At 59.5% G+C, this 21229-nt stretch overlaps 2 protein-coding genes across 9 annotated transcripts in view; both read left to right on the forward strand.

Moving 5' to 3' along the window:
* The first annotated feature begins 819 nt into the window (after nt 1-819).
* On the forward strand, nt 820-4463 carry PHPT1 (phosphohistidine phosphatase 1). Its single transcript, XM_075015515.1, has 4 exons — nt 820-977; nt 1230-1524; nt 2229-2353; nt 3942-4463. Exons 2-4 carry the CDS (start codon nt 1377-1379, stop codon nt 4032-4034), a joined length of 366 nt encoding a protein of 121 aa, XP_074871616.1. The 5' UTR covers nt 820-977; nt 1230-1376; the 3' UTR covers nt 4035-4463.
* Nucleotides 4464-4615: 152 nt separating this feature from the next.
* The window catches only part of MAMDC4 (MAM domain containing 4), a 39718-nt gene continuing 23104 nt past the window's right edge, over nt 4616-21229 (forward strand). For 3 of the 8 annotated variants that reach the window (XM_075015503.1, XM_075015510.1, XM_075015509.1), the window contains exons 1-12: nt 4616-7962; nt 10116-10325; nt 11220-11333; nt 11762-11935; nt 13824-13946; nt 14919-15064; nt 15482-15551; nt 15812-15940; nt 16919-17065; nt 18440-18540; nt 19192-19350; nt 20236-20326. In XM_075015503.1, coding sequence (XP_074871604.1) covers nt 10286-10325; nt 11220-11333; nt 11762-11935; nt 13824-13946; nt 14919-15064; nt 15482-15551; nt 15812-15940; nt 16919-17065; nt 18440-18540; nt 19192-19350; nt 20236-20326 — 1294 coding nt within the window. In that variant the 5' untranslated portion in view covers nt 4616-7962; nt 10116-10285. Of the gene's footprint in view, nt 7963-10115; nt 10326-11017; nt 11334-11761; nt 11936-13823; nt 13947-14918; nt 15065-15481; nt 15552-15811; nt 15941-16918; nt 17066-18439; nt 18541-19191; nt 19351-20235; nt 20327-21229 lie in introns of those variants that run through there. The other 5 variants (XM_075015504.1, XM_075015505.1, XM_075015506.1 and 2 more) reach the window with 5 other exon arrangements.

Raw genomic sequence — 21229 nt, forward strand, 5'->3', positions numbered from 1 at the left:
CCCTCGGCTCTGAGGCTGTTGCTGGGTCCACCCCTTTGCCCACCCAGCCCCACTCAGCACCTGCACACTGCACCCAACTGCTGAATGTGTGGAGGGAGGGACACCCAGGGGAAGGGGACTCCCAAGGGCTGGTGGGGCACAGAACTTCTCCAGCGCCGGGCCACTGGAGGCAGGAATGATTAAGTTCCCGGGGGCTGGCATGGAAGGGGGAAGGCAAAGCCTGGCAAGCAAAGTGCCCCCGGGTCTCATCCTGGGACTGCGGCTCCTGGGAGGCCCCCATGCGAAGCAGGCTGCAAAACATCCAGGGCCCCAGTTAGGAGTCCATGTTAGCCGCATGCCAAGAGCAGGAGACGGTGGCACTTTGGAGAAGAAATGGAAATTCTCTGGGGCCAAGTGCACAGGGGCCTCTTTCTGCCCTGGGGCACAGACCTGCCTTTCCCGTGCTGGGCTGGCGGCAGAGCACCAGCAGGTCCTGGGTGTAAGGCAGGGCACACGGCTGGATTTCAGTCTGGCTCAAGAGCAGGGGTCAGGCCGGGCACAGAGCCGAGATCGCGCTGGGCACAGGGCGGGGGGGCAGCGGTCAGGCCAGACCAGGGCGGGGGAGGGGCACAGGGCGGGGGGGGGTCAGGCCGGAGCAGGGCAGGGGGGTACAGGGCGGATGGGGTCAGGCCGGACCAGGGCGCGGGAGGGGCCCAGGGCGGGCGGGGGGAGGTCAGGCCGGACCAGGGCGGGGGGGGGTCCAGGGCGGGGGGGGTCAGGCCGGACCAGGGCGGGGTGACGTTTCCTTCCAGCACCTTCCCCCGCACGTACCGTCCCGGCTCCCCCCGCTGATTCCCGTGCAGGGATGAAAACCGCCGCCGACTCGCCCAGCCCTGACTCCGCTCCCCCCTGCACCGGGGCCGCCACTGATCCCGCTCCGCCGCAGACGCACCAGCGGGGCCGGTTCTACTTCTCTGCCCGTCCGAGCACAGGACCAGGTGTGCCGGACTGGGGGTGGGCGGGGAGCACCGGGGTGGGTGGGGGTCAGGCCTGGCTGGGGGCGGGGCGAGTGCCGGGGGGTGGGTGGGGGGGTCAGGCCGGGCTGGGGGCCGGGTACGTTCCAGGCTGGGGGTGCATGGGGGGCCGTGTGGATGTCCCGGCCCCTCCCCTTCCTACGCGGCCAATCGCCGGGATTTCCTGTCGGCAAAGTGACCCCCATCACCCCCCGCACTCCCCTTTAACTTCTGCAGTGTTCGTGACTCCTTTAGCAGCTCTTCGCTCTCATTGGCCGAGCTGTCTGGGTCTCGGCAGTCTGATTGGCCGAACGAGACATAATCCCCGCCCCCTTGCTATTATTGGACGGAGGCCGGGCGCGCTCCCTGACAGGGCCCGGCAAGATGGCGGCGTCGGAGCTGAGCCGCATCCCTGGCGTGGACGTCGACCCCGACGGCGTCTTTAAGTACGTGCTGGTCCGCGTGCGGCCGGCGGGGGCCCGCGAGCCCGCCAGGGACATCGTGCGGGGCTACGCCTGGGCCGAGTATCACGGTGAGGGCGGGGCCGCGCGGCGGGGGGGAGGGGCACGAGGCGCGGGACTCGGTGCGGCCTCCTGTGCGCGTACCGCCAAGAACCGGCCGCGCGCACCGGCTCGCGCCTGGCAGTGGTCTCGGCAGCTGTGGGGGGGCTGTCCGGGGGCGTCTGCCCCTCCCCGCCCTAGCGGGCACGTGCCCAGGCCCCGCTCTTCCCGTCCCCTTCCTTCGCGGTGCCCCCACCCCCGGGGGCTGCGGGCGCAGCTGTCAGGGGTTCCTGGGTAACGGTATTGCGCCCCCGCCCCCGGGGCTGCCCTCCGCGGAGCGGCGAGTGGTGCTGGCGGGTCACGGCCGGGCCGGGCCGGACTTGCCCCGCGATTGCCCCGCCGCCCGCCCGCCCCGCTGCCCAGATCGGGGCCCGCGGTCATTGGCTCTGGAGGGGCGAGTGCGGAATGGGCCCCGAACCGGCCCCCTCCGGGACTGCGCTTCCTGCCCCCCCCCCTTGCAGCAAGTGCGCGCGCGCGCGCGCTGCCTGACCCAGCTGGGGGGGGGGGTGCGCGTGCGTGCGCGCGCTGCCTGACCTAGCCGGGGGCTGTGGGGGGGGCGGGGTGCGCGCGCGCGCGTGCAGGCTGTGTTCCATATCCTACACACAGTCCAAGAAGGTCCCTGGGAAGGAGCTCCGCACACTTTCTTACATGTCTCCTCTGATGTTTCCCACCCCAGCTGACATTTATGACAAGACTGCGGCAGAGCTGGAGAAGCAAGGCTACAGCTGTGAGTGCCTGGGCGGGGGCAGGATCTCACACCAGAGCAAGGAGAAGAAGATCCACGTTTATGGCTATTCTGTGGTAAATAAGGGCTGTGGGAGGGGGCTCTTGGTCTCTTTTGAGACCCTTGTAGCCAGTCATGCAAGGGTGGAGAGGGCTCTGTATGCTGCTGTCTGAGCAACAGCAACAGCCTGGAACTGCCCCCCATGCTCCCTGCAGTTTTGAGGTGGAAACTGGTATCTACTGTCATCTCATGGGGTATGAATTAGTGAAGTTGCCAAGGTATTGCAAGGCAGTGCGAAAACCAATACTGCTTCCTGAAGGCTGGGCCTGTCAGACCGAAGGCGCAGTCATACTTGGTTGGATCAGTGGTCTGGCTGGCCTGCTAGTAGCCTGACCTCTAGCCGTGCCTGGTGTTTCTGGTAGTTAGATGTTTAGGGACAGGCAAAGCAGAGAATTGCATCTCTGACTACTGTGCCCAAGGACCATTAATGGACTGGTGCTCCAGGAATTGATCTCCTTCATTTTAGAAGCCAGTTATGCTTCTGGCCTTCATGACACACAAGTAATTCCCAGGCTCATATAGCTCAGGGGAGGGAGCAGAGCTGGGGTGGAGGAGTTGCCGTATGGATGCCCAAGCTGGGTGTGCGAACAGCTTGTCTTCCTCACATGAAGGATCAGTCCAGGCTGGTGTTTGAGTAACAACCACAAAGGGTGATTGTGCCTTATGTGAAGCAGTACTTGTGTGTGGTTTTTGTGTTTAAACATGCTCATCTGCTGTAGTCTAATGCTTGGTATAAACAGTTTTTTCAGCCAGTATAAACACAGTTTTTCACAATTAGGGGTCTGACTTCCTTACTGACCTAGTTGTGCTTGTATAACCTCAATAGTACTTCATTAACTGTAGTAATATAGTTAGAGCAATTGCCCTGGTATGAATGCAGATATGTCTGTGTAAAGGTGCCTTATACTTGTATCATTTATTCATCATTCCAATGGGAATAGCTACCCAGTGCCAGCACTTCTGTGCTGCTGTAGGTCTGTTTCCCCTGGGGACTGTGCTGCTTTGCCTTTTTAAGGCTTGTGCCAGTGGCTGCTTTCCATGTGAGGGCAAAAGCCAAATGGGCAAAGAAAGAAGCAGAGTTTAAAATAAGTTTGTGGACCACTCCTGCTTACATTGGGCGCAGAGCATCGGGTGTTTCCAAAGAACAGTTTGAAGGACTGCTAGTAGCCCCATGGCACTGCTCATTCTGGGACCAGAGAGAACCATGTGAGTCCTGTTCAGTTCTGGGAAACCATTTGAGTCCCCCTTCTGCAGCATCCTTCACCTTTTTCCCTTACTGCCTGTGCCAAAAATGCACCAGCTTCCCAGACCTGTCCCAGGAAGAGAGCGGTATCTTGTGTGGCCCAAGGAGGTTGTCACTCTCAACCCTGATCTCATGTGGGAGAATCACTGGGACAGGATCACCTGGCCCTGATGCTCCACTTCCACCAGGCTGCAGTGGCCTGTGTGGATTGTTGCCTGGTGTAGCTGGGGTCACTTGGGAGTTTTAAGCAACGTATTGGTGGCCTCTTCCATCACCAGATCATCCTGCTTTTGCTCAGGGCTCTGTCCCTGGGACTCGCCCAGAGCCCTGTACAGTTCACAGTGCTGTTTTTCCTCTTTCAGGGCTTTGGTCGAGCCAAACACTCTGTGTCCACCAAAATACTGAAAGATAAGTATCCAGACTACGAGATCACCTGGGCCGACGAAGGCTACTAACCTGGCTCTGGGCCAGCAGCACCGGCCAGCATGCCATCTCCTCGGACTGCGTAGCTCAGGCGGTTGGCTGGGCTTGTGGGAGCGGAGCCTGTACTGGCCAATGCTCTGGACCTGTCTGGGCTGCACTGTTTGCTTGTCCGGTGCTTCGTGGAATGAGGAGGTTCATTGAGATGTGAAGATTCTGGCAGGAGAGGACTGAACCTAGTGCATGGGGAATTCACCATCCTCTCTGCCCTTCAGATCCAGGAATTCTCAGCTGTGTAGGCTTGAGCTGCATCTGGCAAAGGTGCATCAAAGCCAGGGCTGGAAATCCTGGCCCCAGGAAAACTTTGGGGCAGTTGGGGACTGGTGTTGGTGCCGTTGATTACAGTAGATCTAGGACTCTTCCTTGCATGTTTACATTGTGAATTAAACCCAGTGGAGAGAATGTCTGTGCCTGTTTGTTCTGCATGTGCCTGACCTCATGGCTTTCCAGCCCAGCCAGCTGTTCCCACCAGGCTGCCTCTTGGAGCCTGATTGGGCCCAGCTACAGCTTGAGCATCAGATCCCCCATCCGAAGGCTGTGCATAGAGGTTGCTATCTGAGGCTCCATCCCCAACATTTGCCCTGCAAGCTGCAGAGGCTGAGAATACTGTTTCTTCCAGATAAGAGCCAGACATTCCCCAAAGGAGGCAGGGAGTAGTGACGCAGGGAACTTCGGGCCCTAAACTTGAGGCATGTAGAAGGGCAGAGGAGGAAGATACAGGGACATCCCAGGTCCTGTGCTTTGGAGGATGCCATAGTGGCCACCTCCACAGTCTGTGGACAGGAACCACAGGGTCTAGGGTGACTGGGTGATGACCTGCAGGGCCTGGTGCACCACTGCAGTACTGGGAGTGGAGCTGCCGGCTCTGCTCAACCTCCCTTTCCCAGCTCTGCTTCACCACAGCAATGGCAAGCCGAGTGACCCAGCCATGGCCCCAGCCCACAGCACTCTCCTGCATGATGCAGGACTTGGGGATGCACACTAGGGCTGGGGTGCTCTGGATCCCCCCACTTCAATGAGTGTGGGAGGCCTGACCCCTACTGCTGCCCTGTGCCAGGCCCCCCCCGCCCCTGGTAGTCCCCAAGGTTGCATAGCTCAGGGAAGGAGGCAGAGCAGGGGTGGGACAAGGTGGGGGGTGTTGCCCCATGCCCCCCTAGGGATGGTCCTTGGGAGCTGGACTTGTGAACAAGGCAAGCTGTTCGCATAAGGGATCAGTCTAGGATCATTTGAGGAACCACCACAAAGGGTGTTTATGCCTTGTGTGATAGGCTGAGTCACCACCAGGAGTCAGGGTGGCAGCAGTTGCTAAGACAGGTGCGGAGGGCTGAAATGGTACTGGACAGCTTGAGGAAAGACTGTTTCCTGGATGCCTTCTGGAAGTGGGGTGAGCTAGAGCCAGCAGGGAACCAGGAGAGGTACCTCAGGATTGAGACCTAGCAGAGGAGCCTGCATGCCCGCTGGGATGAAACACTGAGCCTTGTAAGCCACTGGCTGGCCCAAGGTTCCCCATCCCTGGGCTAGAGGGTGCTGGACCCTGTTGTGAATGCAGGGGACTAGACTCAAAGCCGGAAAGGACCTCGACAGGGCACATTTGGCTGTCAAACTGCAGGATCCTTTTGCTGTTCACGGTGACCTGCTGGGCAGCCATTAGCAAAAGCTGCTGAATGTGTGTGCAGTGGAGCACATGTTGAAGGCCTCCTGGATGATTGGACTATGCCTCTTGCCTGATCTAGGGTATCAGGGCTTGTGGAGGGCACCCACTCTGCCAGCCTGGGAGACTAACACTTTGCATTTGGCAGCAAGAGCATGCCTGCCACCAGTTGCATGGAGGTGAGAGCAAATCCCTCTGGGGGCAGGAGTGCTAGAAGAGTCCTGGTCCATCTGGCATGCTCCCTAGTGGACTGTGGAGACACTGCCGAAATGCTGTGCGTTCACACCACCCTGTGATTTCCTGCCTTCAAAGATCAGGCTGGTCAGTAAAGAGGCAAGCCATGTCTATGCAAGTTACCTGCAGAGGCAGGTCTACACTACAGAGTTATTCCAAAATATGATATTTTGGAATAACGAGCCCATGCTACAGGGAAGTCCCAAAATAAGCAAAATGTATTCTGAAATAGGGTGTCCGTACGCTAGAACCTATTTTGGGTTAGAGCTCTCAGGCCTTTTAAACCAAAACAGGCTCTGTTGTGTATGGATGCTATCTCCACAGCAGTGTTATTTCAGAATAAGCTCTTCTGGAATAACCCCTCTTCCCTGTCTATACAGCCCCTCTTCAGAATTATTTCAGAGTTGGCACTATTCCTGGTAGCATGAGGTCTACAGAATTTAAAAGAAGCCATCCGCTATTTTGAAATAGCGCTTTGGCTGTGTAGAAGCTTATAAAGTTATTTTGAAATAGCACCTGTTCTGAAGTAACCTGTCTGTGTAGACGCACCCCCTGACTGCAGCAACTCCCCTACCCATGAACAGCCACTGATGTACACATCCTGTTACAAGCACTCCTGTTTACCTCCAACCGAAGACTTTTTGATATATAAACAAACCATTGACTTTACTGTTGTACACGTGTCTGTTGAGAATGTTCAGGGTCCTACCCCTGCTGAGAGCAGACTAAGCAAACGGTATAAATAAGACCAATCCCTCTTCAGTAGGGCAAGCAGGTCAGGTAGTGCAAACTGCTACTGAAGAGAGGTGTGTATGCTCATTTCTCGCTCTGGGCCAGTCGCATTCAGTCTCTTCTGGAGTGTGCATAGAACATGGAGCTCCAGAACAGGCAGTCAGCTGGGGAGAGGCATGAACAGTGGTCAGGCAGTGCAGTAACTGCTACAGCTGTGAGGAGGGCAAAAGCCAGTGTGTTCTGCTGCTGTAGGCAGGAGACTTGCCCCTGCAGGTTAGATTTTGCTGTCCTGTCTGCAGCTCCTGTTGATGTCACTGAGCCTCCTGACTTACACCAGCACAGGTAAGAGCAGAGTCAAACCTTTGGTTTATGACTTAATTGCACCAGGCTAAGCCTGGTCTAGTGTTCAAGGACACTTCCTAGGAGGCAGAAGGTTCATGTTGCTCTGTGCATGAGGACTTGAGTCACAGAACTCAGCAGGGTGGTAAAGGGGGGAGCCATGCACTGCTACAGGCTGGGGGCTGCCTGGGTAGGTAGGCAGCAGAGCTACAGAAAAGGGCCTGGGGTGATAGTGGAGGAGAAGCTGGATATGAGTCACTGTGCCCTGGTGGCCATGGGAATCCTAGCCCTTGGGTGGTACAGCTGGGAGCAATGTTGAGCTGTCACATAAGCCCCTTCTCAGCCATGTGGTCAGGATCCATCCTGGTGGGCTGGGAGTCATTATTCTTCATTAGCAGTTGGCACCTATGAGTCACCGCTTCTAGGAAGCAAGACAGGAACTGGTACCCCTGTGGTGAATTCACAACAGACCAGTTGCTGGAAGTGTCTCAGAGTCACAACGTGCCCATGTCTGGAGCCCAGGTTTTGGGGTACTAGTAAGTTGCCCTTGGCTGAGGGCCAGCAATGGGTCTCTTAGCCTGCAATAGATTCATAGAATCCTAGGGTCAGAAGAGACCTCAGGAGATCCAGTCAAGCCCCCTGCCCAAACCAGGACCAGCCAATCATCCCTGCCAGGGCTTTGTCAAGCTGGGATTTAAAAACCTCTAGGGCTGGAGATTCCACCACCTCTCTAGGTAACACGTTCCAGGGCTTTGCTATCCTCCTAGTGAAATAGATTTTCCCGATATCCAACCTAGACCTCCCCCAGCTGTAACTTGAGACCGTTGCTCCTTGTTCTGCCATCCCCCACTACTGAAAACAGTCTCTCTCCATTCTCTTTAGAGCCCCCTTCAGGAAGCTGAAGTCTGCTAACAAATCACCCCTCGCTCTTCTCTTCTGCAAACTGGGTAAGCCCAAGTCCCTCAGCCTCCTAGGTCATGTGCTCCAGTCCTCTAATCATTTTCATTGCCCTTTGCTGGACTTGCTCCAATGCATCCATGTCTCCTTTGTACTGGGGGACCCAGGACTGGATGCAATACTCTGGGTTCATAAGCCTCTGTGGGCTGGGAGCCATTCACCTGGAGTGAATCTTGCTTCTAGGGGTCATTTTGTATTCTTCCCTCTCCTGTCACAGTTATGCAAAGCCCTTCAGCCAAGAGACCCTTCCACATACAAGCCTAGTCAGTTGCAGTCCATGCTGGGGGTAATAATTTTCTCTCTAGAGCTTTTCTAGCCCTTTTCCTCTGCTGCTCTCCTCACACTTCACAGAGGGCTTCGGTAGCATTATCCCCTTTGACTGGTGCAGGTACGGAGCGACAGAGAGGGAAAGCAACTTGCCTAAAGTTACCAAGCTGGCCTGTGACACAGGCAAGTCTAGAAGGCAAGTAACGAGCTAGTGCTCTGCCCGCTAGGTAGCACTGCTTCCCAGCACTACCTGTTGTGGCCCATGTAGTCAGCCAATATTTATTATTTCCCTTAGGAGGAAAAATTGGTCCCCCAAGCCAGAGCCATCCTGTCCCTAGGGCAGTTTGGGATAGCAGCCCCAGGCCCTGTGCTTTGCAGGGGACTGTGGTGGCTGCCTGAGCCATCCTATGGATAGGGTTACCTGTGCCAAGCTCCCCTGGTGATCCCCCTGGCTGCCTTGGGCCCTGAGGGTCCCATGCATAGGTAGGGTTACCATATGAAAAAGAGGACAGCCCTGAGGAGGAGTGTATCCGTATCTACCAACTCACACTGTATTAATGCATTGCAGTATATGGAGTACATTAATGCACTCCCTCTCAGGCGTGTCCTCTTTCTTGAAGGGTCTGGTATGGTAACCCTACCTATGTATGGGGCCCTTGGGGCCCAGGGCAGCCAGGGGGATCACCAAGGGAGCTTGGCACAGGGCAGCAGCTGTGGTCAGACCTCCCCAGCACTCTGCAGAGGTGGGATCTGGGGAGACCCAGCAGCCTGCCCTGGTCTGCTCTGCTGTGCCCCCTTTCCCAGCTCATTGTTCTCCACTTCACCATGGCAGCAGGAGCCAGAGCAACTCAGCCCCGGTGCACATCGGGGGGGCCAGTCCCCATTGCTGCTCCACACCAGGGCCCCTGGTCATCCTCCCACCAGTTGTGTTGTTCAGGCATTGGGAGAAAGGTGCAATGGACGTGGGAATGGCTGGAGTGGGGTGGTGGCAGAGCAAGGGTGGGGCAGGCATTGGGGGGTGGTTACTCAGGCTCTGTGCTTGGGGCACTGGGATGGATTGCCTCAGGCCCCCCACCCCCCTGGGGACAGCTTTGTGTGTCGCTGCTGTGGTTCCTCGTCAGCTGTTTGCTAGAAGTGTTGAGCTTACAAATGGGGTCAGTGCCGGATCCACAAGAGCTTTTAACAGCAACGCTTCCCCAGGCCGCTGGCTGTCCATGCAGGCCCCAGCCATGCCCCAGTGTTCCTGGCTGGAAAGCTCCCCATGCATGTAGCCATTAAAAGGCTTTCTGCCCCTGTGCAAGGACTGCAAACCGATTGTTCAAAGCTTCTCACGTGGGCCACAGCCCTGAAGGGACTTTGCAGACAGTGTTTGTGAGAGCCTGCCCCTGACTTCGCAGCCCGTAGCTAGCAGGGGATGCAAATCACGAATCGGTTCGTCTGTGTCTCTACTTGAATGCCACAGTTTCTTTGGCTGGGAGTCCGTCTGCTGGCCTCTGGGGCTACTGGAGTTACTAGGCTGCAGGGGGTGCATAGACTGGGAGGCCAGCCAGTGCATGCCACAGGTGCCCAGTGTGACTCGGACACTGACTCCTGGCAGCTCAATGCCACCAGCCCGAGTCCCCCACCCAGGAAGAGGGGAGTAGCATGGGAATCTCCCACTCAAGAGCTGGGGAGGGGTAAAGTGAGGGACCCTGCTATGCAGGAGTTCTCTGTCAGGTACCCCGGGAGAGACCCTTGTTCCTGGCAGTGAGCTGGGCCTATGGCTGTGCTCCCCAGGTGCAACCAAACCGCTGTAAGTCCACTCCACCTCTGCATAGCCCCAGCTGCAGTGTCAGCTCCCCTGGGGAATGCGCAGCTGATAACACCTGTTTCGCAGACTGATTGCACTGGACTCAAGAGCTCTGCGGTGCTGGGAACAGCTGGGGCCGAAGTCCAGAGTCTGCCGACTCCTTGGGAGCTGACTCCAGCGCTTTGTCTGCAGCACAGCCCCTGCGGTGGCTGTGTCAGCTCCCCGCTGCGCGCCGGGCCAGGGCCCAGGCACAGGAGATGCCGGGATGGCTGTTTCCCTTGGCTCTGGTTCTCTGTGGTAAGTTTTCTTGGCAGGACAGGGGAGCACTTCCCATTGCTGGGGGGAGAGGGACAAGCCACCACTTGCTAGTTGAGATTCAATCTCCACATATAACTTCCTTGCGTCCCATTCTGGGGTCATGTAGCTTCCGGCCAGGGCAGGGCTTTAAGGAGGTGTTTTGCCCTGAAACAATAAGCTACAGCTGGACTGGCTTTGATCATGTCCCATGTTGAGCCAGAGGCTGTGCTTGGACAGAGCTGCTGTGGAGCAGAAGGTACTTTGAGCCTTGGATGGCTCCACACTAAAGGAGGGAGTGTTTTCTATCAGAGAGAACATGCAACCGGCACGCAGCCAACCTACTGTCTGTTCCCCTCTTTGCCACTGATTCCCTGCATGACCTTGGGCAAGTCACTGCATCTCTCTGTGCTTCAGTTTCCCCCTTAGACTGAGCTCTTCCGCACAGGGTCTGGTTTCTCATGCTGGGTTTGTACAGCTCCTAGCACAACAGGAGCCTGACCTGCACTCTGCAATGCAAAGTTGAGGCTGGGTGAAGCTTTCTTGATGCAGCAGGAAATGCTAACTTGAATGAATCAAATGTCTGGCAGGACGAGAGTGATCTCATCAGAAGATTGCTGACGACGGTTATTTCTGCTGTCACCGACAAACAGGTTTCATGTAATAGATTGTCTTCTTGCCCTGGTATTGATTAGGAGCATTCCCTTGGCACCAGGTGCTGAGATTAGGGTCTTCAGAGTGTCGGAGAACTCAGAGCAGCGGCTTCCTGCCTCGCAGGCTTGCAGGCCATGCACTTCGCAACCTGGTGTCCTGGATGAGAGCCAGTGGCCAGGGAGAGGCCTCTGTGCTGCCTGGCACTGGCCCGTCTGATGCTGGATTTTGCGGTCTCTCTGCTAGCTTCGCCACACTCCGGCGTCCAGTCTGTCTTCATCAACAGGTGCGGCTGCGCTGCCCCGAAGGTATGCGACTTTGTGTGCGACTGCAGGGACTGCTCGGATGAGAACCAGTGTGGTGAGTCCCAGCAGCCTCGGACTCCTGCTCTGCGGCTGCCTTCCCCTGGGATTAGCAATCTGCGGCTGCAGAGCCTTGGGGCTGGGGTAGTTCCGCAGGGGCTCTGGCTCCTCAACCTGCTCCAAGGGAAGGGCTCAGAGCTCAGAGCCCCACTGCCACAGACGAATGGGCCGAATGCGCTGCAGGGCTAGCCACACGCTGGCTCTGCCTGGCACATGGGCCCCAGGACAGCCTCCTCAAGTTAGCCATGTACTACTTACCCACCTGTACATACCCATTCTCCTCTCTGGTTCTACCCACTCCTGCACTGACACCCGTTGTAAACAGGAATCCCCCAATGGCTCACAGACACCCCCTGGATCTGCTTGTCCCAGCAAAGGGCCCTGCCCAATGCCCCAGAGCACTGACCGCTCTCTGCTTCCCCGCAGGTTATCATAAAGAATCTGCCATCCTGGGAGCACCCTTCGCCTGTGACTTTGAAGAGGGCACCTGTGGCTGGAAGGACGTGAGCACCTCTGCCTACCAATGGGTCATAGACCGAGCCAGCAGCTCTCCCTGGGGGACAGGGCCCAGCACCGATCACACCCGGGGCACCAATCTGGGTATGCACGCCATCTGTGGCTGAGTTCACGTAGTGAACCTTGTGTCCTGCTTAGCTGTACCTGAGTCAATCATTTTAACCTGAATCACTGCAAGACTGTATTCTTCACCAGTCCTGACCCACTGTGAACCAGGTCTGGACCCACCACCAGTGCTGTTTTAAATCTTAGTCATAGGTTCAGAGAAGATGAGGGTTGGAAGAGACCTCAGGGTTCATCTCGTCCAGTCCTCTCTTCAAAGCGGGACCAACCCCACATTAAATCATCCCAGCCAGGGCTTTGTCAAGCCTGGCTTTAAAAGTCTCTGGGGATGGAGATTCCACCACCTCCCTCAGTAACGCATTCCAGGGCTTCACCCCCCTCCTAGTAAAGTAGTTCTTCTAATATCCAACCTACACCCCCCCACCCCCGTAACTTCAGACCATTGCTCCTTGTTCGGCCATCTGTCACCACTGAGAACAGCCTCTCTCAGGGGGCTGAAAGCGGCTATCAAATCCCATCCATTCTTCTCTTCTGTGTCCTAAATAAGCCCAGTTCCCTCAGCCTTTCCTAAGTCATGGCCAGCCCCCGAGCCACTGGACTCTCTCCAGTTCATCCACATCTTTTCAATAGTGGGGAGCCAAGAAATGAACACAACCCTCCAGACATGGCCTCATCACTGCCAAATGGAGGGGAATGATCACTTCCCCTGCTCTGCTGGCAATTCTCCTAGTGCCCCCACTACACCGTTGGCCTTCTTGGCTCCAAGGGCACAACTGTCAGCTCCTGTCCAGCTTCTCATCCACTGTAATCCTCAGGTCCTTTTCTGCACAACCAGCACTTAGCCAGTCAGTCCCCAGCCTGGAACAACGCTTGGGATTCTTCCATCCCAAGTGCAGGACTCTGCACTTCTAGTTGAACCTCATCAGATTTCTTTTGGCCCAATCCTCCAATGTGTCTGCCACCCTGGGGCCTATCCCTGCCCTCCAACGTACCTGCCTCTCCCCCCAGACTCATGCCATCCACGAACTTGCTGAGGCTGCAGTCCGCCCCGTCCACCAAGTCATTAGTGAAATTGTTGAACAGAATTAGTCATCCAGCAGACAGAACAATTAAGAAACCAGCCAGAGCCCCTACAGCGTAAACAGCAGAGAAACGCGGTCAGTTTTTGGTACACCCCTTGCTGTTTCTCTGTCTGAGTCAGTGGGTGATGGGAGGGCAGGAGCCTTCCTCCCAGCCGGGCAGGACATTGGGCTGATGTGATTTAGGGACTGTGAGCCCTTGACTCCGCCTCACCGCACCTGGCTGCTGCTGACACTTACTGCGGAAAGAAGCCTTGGACCTTCCAAAGGCATTTGGGAGCCCATGTCCGCTGAGTTGAGCTTGTGGGGCTGTAAAATTGCAGCGTAGCCATCGGGGCTGGTGTGGAGTCCTCTCCCCATCCGCGCTCCTGAGTGGCACGTTGCAGGTGTGCACCAGGCCTAAGAAAAGGCCGAGGCACCCTGGAGGAAGCCAGCTGAGGCAGCCAGTGCACAGAGCTGGCGCAGGTAGAGCTGCAGAGCAGACGGAGTGGAGGAGGGCGGCTGCAGGTGCGTTAGCTGTAGGGGATAAGGGTCTTGCACAGCTAACAGTGGCTCAGCTCTCGGCTGTCTCTGGTATCAGGCACTGACATACGCCCAGGCACGCACCGAACGGCACACGGCCGTTATCTGAGATATTCCCCGGGTGGGGGGATATTCCTGTTGTTGGTCAGTGGTGGGGTGAAGAATGGGAGCCCCCTTTCACAGGCTCCAGCTCAGAACACGTGTGCAGCAAGGTGGTAATTGCGGTGGGTCTGTGTCCCACAGGCGTAGGAATGTGTCTCGCCTCTCCCCACGGTGTGAGTGACCCCTCCCCTGTCTGCTCTCCCCAGGCTGGTACATGGCCACAGAGATGCGCAGAAACACGTTTGCTATTGCTAGGTTAAGGTCCCCTGTGATGCGGCAAGCAGCAGCCACCTGTGAGATCCGAGCCTGGTATCGCCTGTGGGGACCAGGTAAAGGGGCTTGCGCCTGGGCAGCATGGCCGGAGGGTGTTCCCAGCCTCTCCTGGCCTGGCACGAGAACAGGGACAGGGTCTGAGGAGGCACTGGAGGAGGCAGCAGGCGGAAGCTGGGATTAGCCGGCAGCGGCTGGTGGCTGAGCTGTTGTCTGGTACACGAAGAGGTGCCCACCTGTCCAAAGCAGCTGGTGCAGGCTCTGGGCTGATGGGGCCCTGCTCTGATCTGGTCTGGCAGTTCTTCTGCTCCCTGAGTTGACTGAATCGTGACTAGTTTAGCAGGTACTGAGCACTGGACACCATCACCTGTGTCTTCCAAGGGCCTGTAAGGAGGGCTAGCGCAGTGGCTGCAAACCCGGGGTTGTGAGCCCAATCCTGGGGAGGGCCTTTCGAGGGTCTGAGGCAGGTTAGATTTAAAAACAAAACCTCGGCCAGGGCCAGGGCCAGGGCCAGGGCTAGGGCTAGGCCCTGCGGTGAGGGCAGGGGACTGGAGCCGATGACCTCCTGAGGTCCCTTCCAGCTCTGTGACACGGAGCCTTTGACAGATATTTCTGAGCCCTCAGGTTGCCTGTGGTGTGGGGAGTAATACAATTGCCGTGCTACGGTGGGGGAAACTGAGGCTTGGAGGAGGGGGATTTGCTCAGTGTCACCCAGCCAGTCAGCGGCAGAATCTATTGCGCTCTGCCTAGGTCTTTCTGAGCGGGCCATTGGGAGCAGAGAGACCCTTCCCGCTGCTAGTCCACCAGACCTGGATCCTGCTGGTGGGGCTGAGGCAGAACCCCGGGGTCCTGGTCCCCAGCTGCCTAGACATTGTCAAGCCCAAGCCAGCTGGAGAGGGGGTGCCCTGGCTGGGAGGAGAGGAGGTTGCTGGCTGGTGCTGCTGGTGACTGGCAGGGTGTGCTAGGCTGCTTGGGGGGCACCCGCGGCTGAAGGAGAGACCACATGATCGTGGGTCCTGGTTTCCTCACAGGGCTTAATGAGTCGGTGCAGCCCGCTCTGTGGCTGGAGCTGACAGGCGCCAATGAGACCGTAACGCTGTGGCAGAGCCCCGAGAGCAGCAGCTCCGCCTGGCGGGAGCTGGTCGCATACACCGGCCGGGTGCCCGGGGAGTTCCAGGTGAGGGGCTGACCCCCCAGCCTAAGCACGCGCAGCCCCACCCCCGCTGCAGAGGCAGGAAAAGGGCTGGCTTCAGATTGCAGCTGCCACATGTGGTGGCCAGGAATGGGTCACGGGAACCAGCCAGCTCTGGACACAAGAGCACAGGGTCTACACTGGCCCCCTGCATTCGCCTCGACCCAGGCCAGCAGTTCTGGGGGCGCCAGACAGTTCACGTGTGGCAGGCTGGTGCTTGCTGTGGGGAAGGCTCTGGCCAGGTCAGGGCGTGCCCAGCAAATGCCGGGGAACCACCTTGCAGGGGCTGCTTGGCCCACGCGCGGGCGAAGAGCTGGCAGAGGTCTGTCCCCCTGTGCTCAGGCCAGGCCGGCCGTGCCCACGCTGGGCCGGGGCCCACTTGGGATTCCCCTTCGTTGGCAGGTCACCCTCTCCTCGCGGCAGAGCTCCTGGCAGCTGGACGACGTGGAGTTCAGGAGCTGTGGGCGACCATGTAAGGCAGCGGCTCCCCATCCCCGCAGCACCCACTCTGCCTGCTGGGGCGCTGAGTCCAGCCAGGGCAAAGCCCCCCCCACCTCCCCTCAGCCAGCCAGGGCGCTCAGCACCCCTGCATGGCTAGGCACAGCGCTGGGCTTGGACACAGCCCAGGCTGCCTGCACCCCCAGCCCCTCCTCGGCCAGCCGGGGCCCAGCCCCCTCCCCACTCACCTCCTTAGGAGCCCCCGAGAGTTAACCCTTTCCTGCCTGCACGCAGTGCTCCTGAGCTCCCCGTGCAGCCCAGGGGAGGGGCGCTGCAGCCGGGGATCCTGTGTGCAGCTGGAGCAGCTGTGTGACGGCACGGACGACTGCGGGGATGGCTCTGACGAGTCCAGCGCGAACTGCAGTGAGTGTTCGTGGGCCGGGGAGCACCAGCCGCCAGGGCTTCAGGGCGCAAAGTGTTCCCTGGCTGGAGAGCTGGGAGTGTTGGCCTCCAGGGGGCCCAGAGAGGGGGGTGAATGCTGGCCACCGGGGGGGGGGGGTGAGCGCTGGGTCCTGGGGGCGGGGGATGGGGGGGTGAGTGCTGGGCCCTGGGGGGATGAGCACTGGGCCCTGGGGGTGGGGGATGTGGGGGTGAGCGCTGGGGGATGGGGGATGGGGGGATGAGCGCTGGGGGATGGAGGGGTGAGCACTGGTCCCTGGGGGTGGGGGATGGGGGGGTGAGCGCTGGGCCCTGGGGAGCAGGGGGGGGCTAACGCTGGCCATGGGTGGGCGAGAGGAGTGATGCTGTTCACTCCCGCCAGGGAGGCCAGAGCGCACCTTGTGACTCAGAGGTGGCTGGGACCCAGCTGGCTGGACTAGCCTCACAGCTGTGGGCCTGAGCGGCTCAGCGGAGCTCCGAGAGTGTCACTCTGGGACAAGCTGAGCCTGGCCCTGTGCCCAAGACTGGGGTTGCCTGGCTGGGCCCACCCCCTCAAGTGCAGAGCTGGTCCCTGGGCCATAGGCCGAGGACGCCACACCCGATATCGGCACACGCGTGCACCCAGGTGCAGCCAGCCACTTCTCTGGCCTGGATCAACACCCGCCTCGCCCCAGGGGGTCTGCTCCCTTTGCAGGCTGCTCTGGAGAGCTCCCCACTGTCTGCTGGGCAGCCCAGCAAGAGCCCTGGGCCCAAGTGTGGGCAGAGGGGGGAGTCTGCCCTTCTCTCTTGGCTGCCGGGGCTAGCAGGGCTGAACCTCCGCACAGCCCCCATGCCACGGAGCACCTGCTGTTCTGCCCCCGGGCACTCAGTGGAGAGAAATCCTCCGTGGAGGGGAGGCTGCAGCATGGGGTGCCCTGCAGAGCCTTCCCGCCACCCCCAGCACTGCTTCCTTTCTCCTGCCAGGCTCCTTCACCGCCTGTTCATTTGAGGCAGGCTGGTGCGGCTGGAGCTCTGCGCCTGATAGCCCCTTCTGGCTGAGGAACTCCAGCCTGCACCTCGCGCCCGGGGCCCACCAGCCCAGCCGTGACCACACCACCAACAGCAGGACAGGTACCTTGGATGGCAGGGCCCTGGCACGGCAGGGAAGCAGAGTCTGGGATGGAGCCGGGGCTGGATCCCCTCTGCTGCGTGCCTGGGGCCAAGCAGATGCCAGAGTCCCGCCCTGATCCTGCCCCCAGCAGTGCGGGGTGGGGCAAGGCATGCTGACAGGGAGGGAGAACGGAGCGCACCTCGGCCTCTCTCCTGCGGCCAGGGCTCCACACAGGGGTAGGGGTTGGGCTTCCTGGGAATGCTCCCTGGCCTGGTGCGGCCGGGTCACTGCAGAGTCCCAGACCAGCTGGGCTGATGCTTAGGGCTCATGCAGTCCCGCCTGTGTGAGAGGCAGGCCTGCCTTTGCTGCCCCGGCCAAGGGCATTCCCCCAAGGCGTCACCGGTCACCTGGGGTAGCCAGATGAAGCCAGTGTGACCCACACACCCGGGGGTGTGGATCACCGTGCCAGGCAGTGGCACCAAGACCACTTACATCGAGAAGGAATGAGTCTTAGCTGAGAGCCAGCTGGCTTAAAAACACCCACAGGAGGACATGAACCTGGGCCTTCTGGAGTGGCTACAGTGTGAGCTGCTGGGCTAGGGCCAGGCAGTTCAACGAGCAGTACTAGGGACGGCTGTGAACGTGAACAGGAGTTAGACCTGGGTAAGGCCACAAGCCTCCGGGTAGCTCTACCCTGGGGAAGAAACTCGATTTCAGCTACGCATTTAGCCTAGCTAGAATCGACGTACCAGAACTTTCTTTCCTCGTGTGGCTGGGGGCTCGGAAGTCTTGTGTCGACGTCTTCCTGGGGTCAATCGTCATGTGGGTGTAGGTCTACCCTAATACAGGAACACACGGCACCCTGGGCAGGGCTGTTCGGAGCCTAGCTCAGAACCTAGGAGCCAACCAGACATGGCAGCATCTGGGGAAGTGGCCTGGGAGCAAGGAAGGTACCAGATAACCAGGCAAGGACCTTTTGTGGCACCCCTCTGCCACAAGGGCGCTCACAAGCAGGTGGACCCCATCACAGGGCTGCTTTGTGAGGTAGGGCGCTGGACAAGCCTTGCTCCAGAGGGTGGGTTTCTCTCTAGCGTTTGCTTCCCTTCCTCCTCCTTGCTGGGGCTGTTTTGAGGGGTGGAGTTACTGGGCAGGTCTAGCAATGCCTGGCTCACCTGGGGTGGAGTTGGGGCTGCAGTTATCCCCATTCTATAGTGGGGGGGGCAGGGCCCCCCAGAGCCCACCTTCCAGGGCAGTACTTTGGTGGCTAGGCCATGCCACCTCTCCCCCAGGGTCAGTAGGGCCTGGTGCCTGCCCAGGAACACAAGGGCCTGGCTCTGAAGGCTTCCTGTGGGGCTCTAGGGGCACCACTGAGCACATGCTGCTGGTCTCCGTAGGCTTTTTCCTCTACGTCAGCACCGCCCTGCTGAACCAGAGCACCCACACAGCCAGACTGACCAGTCCGACTTTCCAGGCAACCACAGCTCGCCCCTGCTCTGTAAGTCACCCCAGCTGAGCTGCGGCCAGACCCTCTGCAAAGACCGCTGACCTCTTGGAGCAGCTTCTGCGCCATGCCTAGGCGCTGCAGGCAGGGCCCTCTTCACCCCATGCCTCACCCTCTGGGGGCTGCTGCTGGCAGCCTCTGGGCTCTGGGTTTCCCCAGGCAGCTTGGGGTTTGCTGTAGAGCTGAATGAAGCTCAGTTCCTGGCACTCCAAGCTGTGGTATTGTGTGGACGCCTCAGCAGATCATGAAGCTTAAAGGTCCTCAGCTCTGGATTTGATTGAGTCAGAGGGTCCCAGGCACCACCCCATGGGGCAGGTGGGACCTGAGCACCCCTCCAGCCAGCCAGGGCTCTCCAGTGCCACCACCCTGGGGAAGATTGGCCGCTTCTGGGCCAGTGAGGGTCGGCTGAGCAGCACCTCCTGGGATGGGATCTTTGGGTGAGGGGAGCCAGCCCAGTGCTGGGCAGAGCTACGAGGCACACTCCAGCCAGCTCAGCTACCCAGCCCTCCGCATGCTGCTTCTGCTTGCGGGCTGGGTGGCGGTGGCAGGCCAGGTGGGGGCCCACTGCTCTTGGGATGGCTGGTGGGAATGCATGGCGGGGGCTGGCAGAGTGCCGTGCTCATTATATGCTCGTTATGGCTCCAGCTCATCTTCTACTCCCACCTTGATGGCTCAGCCACCAGCAGCCTCAGCATCTCCTACCAAACCAACTCCACCACACAGCTGGTGCACACCAGGGCTGCAGATCGGGGCGACTACTGGTTCAGGGACAAAGTGGATTTCAACGTGTCGGAGAGCTTCCAGGTGGGCAGCTTCCTTCCTGTGCCGGGTGGGGTGGAGTGGGGATCAGCTTGGGGTGCCAGGCCCACCTCTTGCCAGGGGGGCCAAGGCAAGGTGGGTTTTAGACCAAGGCCCTGCAAACACATCACCGTGGCGCAGAGCAACGCCCCCCAGAAGGGGCACAGGGGAGAAGGGGCGTGAGTCCTACGTCCCCTTCCCAGGGAGGGGTGGCCAGCAGGGGGCACCTCCCTGCCCACTCAGCACGTTTCCAGGGGCCGCGGGCACCTTCTGGCTCCAAGGAGGCCTGTTCAGCCCCGCTCCCACCTGGCCTCATTCCCCACCGAGCTCTGAAGTCCCTCTGTGGCTGTGCCCCTGGGCTCTCTATGCCAGTCGCTGCGTCATTGATGAAGACGTTGACTAGAACCAATCCCAAAGAAACGGGTCCAGAGCCGCAGATGGCCGACCCCTGTCCTATACCAGCCTTACCTGCTGGTCCCCCGTAGCCACCTTATAAACGCCCTGCACTCTGACACACTGCAGCTGCCCTACAGACACTCTACCCGTACTATCCACTGCCCCAGCACCCACCCGTCCTGCTGACTCGCTGCATTTGCCCTGTCACAGACCTTCCTCTGTATGCTCTACACCGACCTAGGAGCGCACGTCCATTCAGTGTACAGAACCGCCTCACACCCCGGGTCCTGCTCCCCACCTGCCAGGGGTGATCTTGTGCCCTAGTACAGCATTTTGCTGTCCTTTGCCTGTTCAGCGATGGCCCCTCCATGCTCTCCTGCAGCCTGGGCTGCCCCCCGGCCAGGGCTCTGTGGGGCTGCCCCCGATGGCGCGAGTTCAGGGCGGTTCTGCACTCGCCCCCACCTCTTGTTATCTGAGCTCCTTCTGTCCCTGTAGATCGTCTTCACGGCTGTGACGGGAGCAGGATTCAAAGGCAGCCTGGCCCTGGATGACCTGGTCCTGTCTCCAGGCTGTCTCCAGGCTGCCGGTGAGCTACTGGCCACTTTGCTTCTGCCTTCTCCCCGAAATGTAACTGCCCCTCCGCGTGACTCCTGGGCAGGGCCAGGTTAATTCTGTCACTGCTGGCAGCTCCTCAGGTCAGCCTCAGAGCTGCCTGATGCACTCCTCACCCTGGGCTGCCGTGAAGCACAGCACGGCTCCCTAGCTCTGTCTCTCTGCCGGGGGCTGTATGGCCAGACGCAGGCCCTAGCCAGAGCCCAGGGCAGAGGCAGACAAAGGGTTCCTGGAGCCCTGGCCCAGAGTAAAGGGGGGCCCTTCCCTACCCCTTCTGCCAGGGCCCATTCCCACAGTCTCACCCAGTGCGCCGCATCCCTCGGGTCTGACCTGTTCCACCCAGGGCCCATCATTCCACACCCTCCCCGCAGCCCTACAACCTCTTTTCCTTCTTTCTGCCCCACCCTCTGTGGGCCCAGCCCAGAGAACCTCTGCCCTGGCCTGGGAGCACAGCAGGGTGAGAACTCCTCCAGCCCCAGGGAACCAGCTGTCAGGGCTTCCCCTGTCCCCCCACAGCTGACTGTATGGGACCAGGGATGGGGCAGTGGAGCTTGCTGCTGGGGACAGGGTTGGGCCTCTGGGGGGATTCCCCTGACCGAGCACATGCTGGGCATTGCCTCTGGTGAGCGGGGTCAGAACACCCTTGTCCAGTGTTGCTGGGGTGGACGTGGATCAGGGCATGGGGCTTCCCCTGCCCCGCTTGCCCAGCGGCCGAGATGCCGAGCTTCACCCGACTCTCTATGGGGGCTCCATCAGCCCACCGGCTAATCCACCACTGGCCCTGGTCCACTCCGGGCCCCGGCACATTTCTGCTCTCAGCCAGCTTCGTTACAAACCAGGCCAGGGCCCACGGTCACACCCAGACGCCAGGCAACCC

Source organism: Carettochelys insculpta, chromosome 21 (assembly GCF_033958435.1).
Source record: "Carettochelys insculpta isolate YL-2023 chromosome 21, ASM3395843v1, whole genome shotgun sequence".
In the NCBI taxonomy this organism is placed as follows: Eukaryota; Metazoa; Chordata; order Testudines; family Carettochelyidae; genus Carettochelys; species Carettochelys insculpta.